Raw genomic sequence first — 6,677 nt, forward strand, 5'->3', positions numbered from 1 at the left:
CGCTGAGGGGACGCGATGGCGGCGGGCGGCTCCCCGAGCAGCAGGCGGGGGTTCCACAGACCACATCCCAGCGGGGCCTTCCCCGGTCCTGCCCCAGCGCGGCTCGTGCCCAGACACCCCCCAGCCCCTCTCGCTTTGTCTTTACGAGCCCCAGGCCCTGCAGCTCCCTGCCCTGATGCTCAGCTCAAACCACCACAGCCACCGCACCGGGGCCCCATCGCCACTCTGCGCAGGGCCGGGAGGTCCCTGTCAGTGCCCTGGGGCTCGGCCTCCCCCACACCAACCCCAACCACCTGCTGCCTCCGGCTGCACCCCCCAGGTAAGGCACAGGGCTCTGTCACTGCGCCAAGAGCTCTCTGCAACTCCCTAAGCTGTACAAAAAGGGCTTGAGATGTTATTAAACTTGTGGTTTATACAAGCTCACCTTAGCCATGGGTTAGATTCTGCCACCCCTAACCAGGGGCTGGATGGCAGCCCCCTACCTTTTGCGGAAACCCTTCCCAGCCCCCCACTGTTCGGGTACCGGGCTGCAGCACTAACGACATTTTGTTCCAACTGTTTATTCAAACGTGAATTAAACCGGTGTGCCATTTTAAGAGCAAGCTGGAACCAATACCGAATTTAAAAAAAGCATAAAAAGCAGCTCTTCCTTTCCCTCCCTACAGAGAACACTGCTGCTTTAACAGTTCACAAAGCGTTTCATTCCTCTTCTCTAGGTTTGTGGCCAGGTTCATGCTGGCACCGCCCCAGCTGGCTGCAGATAAGCACTTTGGGTGAGTTCACCTGCTTCTCCTTCAAGGCTCTTACTCTTCTTTGAAACTCAGCTTGTTCTTCACCTTCTGGGCCATGTAAGCGGCTGTGAGGACAGAGCAGGTCACAGTGAAGAGGCACAGGGCAGAGAAGTTGTGTGCCAAATCACCCTGGAGAGAGGAATAGATCTGTCGCCTGGACTCGTAGTCCAACACCACCGCCTCGATCTGCGCCAGCGTGCAGAGCACCAGGCACACGTGAAAAATCTGATGGCTCTGCCCGAAAAAGTGACATTTCCCAGGGAACCACTTCTCGGGGTAAGGGTGCGAGAAAAAGAAGGCACCAATGAGGAAAAACAACACCTGGCATTTGTGATAGAGAAGGGCCGGGTCAGCCTGCTCGGAGGGCCGGGCGGTGTAGATGCGGTGGACCACGGGGCTGATGTCCAGCACATAAGCCAGGCCGGAGGGCAGCTCCTGGCAGAGCCGGCTCAGGAGGTGAGCAGACTGGTGGTACTGGTACTTGGCGTAGCAGGAACCGGCACAGGACAGCCACGCTAACAGGACAGCCACCGGCATGTAAAACCCCTTGATTTTCTCATGCCAGCTTGGCTCGATGGTGTAGTAGTAGTGTCCCAGGGCGCTGCCGTACTGGTAAATGGCGACCCCCACGTAGTCCATGAAGAAGAAGCTGTAGTGCCAGAACTCAGATTTAGCCTGCAGAAGGTGAGCGAGGGTGCTGAACGTCAGGTAGGTGATGGACGCCGCAATGATGATGAGGAGGGGTTGGGCGTGCGGGTCCTGCCCAAAATCCACCTGCTGTGAGAGCTGCTGGAACCGCAGCAGCAGGATCAGCGCTGCCACCAGATGGGTCCAGACGTTGATGGCTTCGTTGTGCTGCTGGAATAGTGTCGAGAAGTAGTAACGCCAGGTCTGCTGCACGGGCCGGTAGCCAGTGTGGATGTAGGGCTTCCAGAAAACCTTTGGCACCTCCGAACTGCTGACCGTGGAGGGAGAGAGGGGGACCAGCAGCGCAGGGACCTGCCGCACGTTAATGAAGAGGCGGCTGAGCTTTTCGGTGACAACTGTTGCCATGATGCAGCTGAACTCTGGGTCCCTGCCGTGCAGAATGACCTTTGGGAAGGAAAGTTTTGCTGCAGGGTTTAACAAAAAAACCAAACAAACAAACCAAAAAAAAAAAAAAATCAACAAGCAGAGGCCATTTGAATGCTCTGGGGTTTTTTCCCAGATACATAAAATCATGCATGACTGGAGAATGGCCTCATAGCTGAAATAAAAGAATTACCAAAAACAGTCATGGGAAGGAGGCTGAAGGGAGATTTAAGAACCCCTGGAGTGCCCCATGTTGCAGAGGTGACAGACTGTCTGAAGGAGTACGGAGGTAGAAGACACCAGTACAGGGTTAATTAACACAATAATTAACACACCAGGATGCATCAGTTCCTAGCTCACCTCTTCCCAGCAGTCTGGGAACTGCTAAACAAACTAAACACCCCCAACAAACTTTCTGCTCTAGGAGCGGCCCAAATTTTCCTCTTTGTAGCCTGTTTGCAGCATCTGTCTGTACAAATAACAACGAGCGGTGGGACAACCTGCTCTGCCTCACCAGGGGTGCACCCAGGAACGTAAAACACCAGTAACAGAAGATGTAACTTCTGCGTTTAGAGTTTTGACCATCTTTTTTTCAGCTCCTGATTTTCCATGCGGCTTTGCACAAAACCAACACAGCTCGAGTGAGTTCACCCTGTTGCATCACTGAGGTCCAACAGCGTAATCTTTGAGAGCAAGCATTTCCATATTTACATTTTTGAAGCTGCTGTCCTTTGTGAGATAAAGACAGGCTTGCTGCCGCCTCCTGCCTTCTCACGACAGCCTTAAAAACATATTGAACAGAACATACTCGAAAGGAGATTTCCTCCCCCTCTTTACCTGTTCTTGCTCAGACAAGTTCTGAAGAAATCAGCCTGATTCCTGTCCAACTCCAGCGCTGATTTACGCCTCAACTCCTGGCAAGTGCAGTCATTTCAGGGACAGCTCAGACAGGAAAAACCCTTCAAAGTTTGGGAATGGGAGGAGGAGAGGATGGGACTGTTTATTTTAAAAATCTCTGTAATTTCCTCATCAAAATGGAGTAGATGGGTCTGTGTAACTCCCGCCTGCCCAAAGCTGAGGAGCACAAATGCAGATAAAAACAGACTGTTGGATGCTCTTTTCCCCCCTCGCCTGGTTAAAGAGGCTCCACATCAAAAACAAGCAGCCTGGCTGGGGGCAGCACCTCGCAGAGGGCAATCCTGACCCTCGCCTGGCCTCCTAAACCCTCCTGTAACACTGCAACGTGCGCAGGCTGCCAGTGAAAAATTAACTTCATAAAACTTTTCCAGACTTGCAGCTACTGCGCTGAACTGAAACAGCCTCGAGTCCTGCTGGGGAGGTGGGGGCAAAAGCAGAACTTGCCATATTAAGCTATTTTGACCAAAATTCAACAGGAAGTTTGGAAGAAAACGTTACCCTTGCGCCACCCAGAGAACTTACCTCTGCACCAGGGCTGCCCACGAGGATGCCTGGGAGGGGGCTCAGCTCCAGAACCCACCTGACCCTGTCACTGCTGCCAGAAGACAAAATCCTCCGGGCGAGGCACCCCCAGGGCTGCTCAGGGAGATGCTGTGGCAAAAGCAACGGGAAAAGCCACGTTCAGAGCAGCCGAGCACGAGGCGGGAGAGGGAGCGGTGTTTACCTCGGGTCCTCCAAAACCTGTTGGAGCAGGACTTAATTTGCAAAGCTCTTCCTAGCTACGAAGCCTTGAGCAATGCTGGGTTACGGACGGAGCACATCCTGCGCGGCGCTGGAAATCATTCACCTGGCTCGTTGTCTGAAGAACACCCTCCACATACCTCCGAGATGTCCGTGACGTTGCCTGGTATATCCTGCAGAGCATTTCCTTTCTCCAGCAGCATCCACCCACCCTGCTGAATTTTTACTTAATGATACAGACTCAGCCCCCAGCTGTTTACATGCCCGTGCTTCCTGCGTACAACTGTATTTAGGCTTCTAATGCACAAATACGGAGTTTTTAAAGTCGTGATCGGTTGGTTTCTCTCAGCACAGGCTCACCCAGCCCCCAGGATGGGCAAACCGAGTAGGTTTTTGGTGGCCAAGCTCCAGCCTCGGGGAAGCCTCTCCCTCCACCCCTGCCCAAACCCCTTTCAGGGGCAGCAGGGGATTGATCCCCCCCATTCTGGGAAGGTTTTTTTCCCCCCGAGGGGGTGTTCCTTCAGAATGGGGGTGCAGCTGGAGGTCAAGGTCAGCAGGATCTCCCCTCCCAATGCCCCAGCCGCCCCCCAGGACACCCCCACCCGGCCCCGGGGAGCCCCCCTCGGTGCCCCCAAAGCTCTGCTCCCCACGACAGCTGCCGCATTGTCCCGTGTCCCCCCCCCTGCACCGGGGAGCCCTCCGTGCCCGCTCACCCCCAGGCTCCCCCGGGTCCGGGGGGCAGCTGCTCCCCTCTGCCGGGGCCCAGGCTCCTCTCCTCAGCGGGGACCCGTCACGGACAGGAGGGCGAGTAAAGCTCCCGGTTTCTGGCCCCCACAGCGCAGCCCGCGGCCACCCGCGAGCGGGGTGGAATCGCCACTTCTCCCCTCACCACACCCGTCACACCGCTTGCGATTGTCACTTGCTACCGCCTGGCGGGCTGTCTAGCCTAGGAAATACAACTCCACCGCTTTCTCTCTCTTTTTTTTTTCTTAAAGCAACCTGTTTATAGTCCAGCTTTCCCTATCAGACTATTATTTCCTTTTTCCTGCCAGAGCACCACCTCCTCCGTGCTACTTCCCCCCACCCCCTTACTCCATTCTCAGATCATTACCATCCTCTCCCTATTCACATCCCCCAATCTCATTCCCACCCCCTAAAACTTCCATTTCCCCCCAGCAGCCCTCAGAGGAACCAGACTAAGCTCAGGCCTTGGGCATTAAGCTCCAGTTAAGCCTAACACAGGCAGCCACATAACGCAGAACTAAGACAAGGGAACAGAAGGCCCCGAGCTGAGATCTGACAGCTTTGGCAAGTCAAAAACCTCACATTTAACGTCTCTTTGTGCTCTCAACGCCATTTGGGGTTTGGCAGTGCTGACATTTTCCTCCCCCACGCCCTGAAAAGATAGGGGAAACCCCCCCACAGAATTTGGGACACTTCCTCAGCAGGCAGATACATTAAAGGAAGAGCTGGGGGTGGTTGGATTGCTGATTATACCTGCTCTTGTCTACAGGAACTGATCCAGTGATCACCTGAACCTCCATTACATAGTACTAGAGACACTCACTGCCTTTTTTTTTAAAGCAACCTGTTTATAGTCCAGCTTTCCCTATCAGACACTATTATTTCCTTTTTCCTGCCTGAGCACCACCTCCTCCGTGCTACTTCCCCCCCCTTACTCTATTCTCAGACCAAGTGCATCATGTGGTGGATTCAAGCTTTTGTCTCAAAGTTCAGCTCTACTCCCCCATCCTCTGCCCCTCCCCGGGTGGATCCTGACCCCTGCCTCATGCTCTCGGCTCACACACAGTTGATATGGGCCATTAAAACCCCAAACCTGCACTATACCCCCACCACAGATTGGGGGCAGGGGGCTGCCCAACAAGTAGTTTTTCTTACCTTAAATGATGAAGTATAAAAACACTTCTGGAAGTCCTTCAGGGAAAGGATCTGATTCCAGCCTTCCAGGGCATCAAGCCTGGCTTTATCTCACTGCTCTTCCTTCATTCAAGCAGCACAACATCAGCTTTTGGTTAAGTACAACTCTGGTGCAATCAGAAGTGGTTAAGTGTGACACACAAGAGCTTTCTAAACTGAGGTTCCTTCCTTAGCAAGCCCCAGAAGACAGGTCAGGTGGTCCAGCACTCAGCCCCTTAAAAATAATTCCCTACCGTTTTTTTCATCCTCAGAACATGTCACCTGGGCAGCACCAGATGCAGAGTTAACCTGCAGACAAACCTGGCAGCCAAGCCTCAACATCAGAGACACAAAAGGAGGGACAGGACCGAGTGTGCTGCACCAAGGCCGGTACCACCGAGTGTTTGATGCAAGGAGCAGCTGTGAAAGCCACAGCTTCCCACGCCGAGGGAACACGCTCACAAACACCCAGCAGCTCAGAACAGTGTTTATACTGGTTAGGGGGCTGCTCACACCCTCCAGCTGCAGCTTCAGCATGAGTACCTGTGGCTGCCCTTAGGTTTTTCTTTTTTAAAGGCACCTGTACAATACAGCAACTCTACCCAATCCACATAAAAAAGCATCTCCCCTGAGAGCACAAGGACAGTCAGATCTATTTCTCACGCCCCAGAAAAAACAAAGTTGATAGACATCTGGTTGTGGGCAGGAGTTAATCTTCAGACTCGCCCTGAGGCACAGCGTACCATCCCAACACAGCCGCGGCAGACACCAAAACAAAAATAACTCTTATCCACAACAGCATTTCCAATGGGGGCAGGGTCACCACCCCAGCACAGAGCGGGTTTCTGACTTTGAGGCAGGAAGCGGTACACAAGTCACCATTCAACAGCAACGAGTCATCTTCTAGAAACCCTTTCCCAAAAAAAACCAGCTCAGATCAGTCATGGGGTAACAAGGACTTGTTTGTTCAAGTGTCAGCATCCACAGGGAGGTGGTTCTGAACTCTTTTTAACAAACACACACAACAGCTGATGAGCGCTGAGGTGTCAAAACAAAGCTCTGATTGTAAAATTAAGACAATGAGTGTGCTCTAGGGGAAAGGCAGCCCTGCAGCATGCCCACGGGTGGAGGGAGAAGTGCTGCTGCAGCCCTTTCCACTCAGCACCGCGCAAGGATTCCTGCTGCAGACCTCAGCCAACTCACTTTCGTTTCTCACATCATTTTCAGAAGTAATTCTCA

The 6,677-nt window shown here is 53.3% G+C and overlaps 1 protein-coding gene across 5 annotated transcripts; it reads right to left on the reverse strand.

Moving 5' to 3' along the window:
- Window positions 1-509: 509 nt before the first annotated feature.
- Window positions 510-3,424, reverse strand: PAQR7 (progestin and adipoQ receptor family member 7). 5 transcript variants are annotated; one of them, XM_026863265.1, is made up of 2 exons: window positions 3,316-3,424; window positions 510-1,885 (listed from the first exon to the last, which is right to left on the reverse strand). In XM_026863265.1, the coding sequence occupies exon 2, from the start codon at window positions 1,842-1,844 to the stop codon at window positions 804-806; it is 1,041 nt and encodes a 346-aa protein (XP_026719066.1). In that variant the 5' UTR covers window positions 1,845-1,885; window positions 3,316-3,424; the 3' UTR covers window positions 510-803. The 5 variants fall into 5 exon arrangements, with proteins under 5 accessions (XP_026719066.1, XP_026719070.1, XP_026719069.1 ...); XM_026863269.1 differs by having other exon boundaries at window positions 510-1,905; window positions 3,316-3,398; XM_026863268.1 differs by having other exon boundaries at window positions 510-1,883; window positions 3,303-3,391.
- Window positions 3,425-6,677: the final 3,253 nt, after the last annotated feature.

This window comes from Athene cunicularia (assembly GCF_003259725.1).
Source record: "Athene cunicularia isolate RWA chromosome 23 unlocalized genomic scaffold, athCun1 chr23_part1, whole genome shotgun sequence".
In the NCBI taxonomy this organism is placed as follows: Eukaryota; Metazoa; Chordata; class Aves; order Strigiformes; family Strigidae; genus Athene; species Athene cunicularia.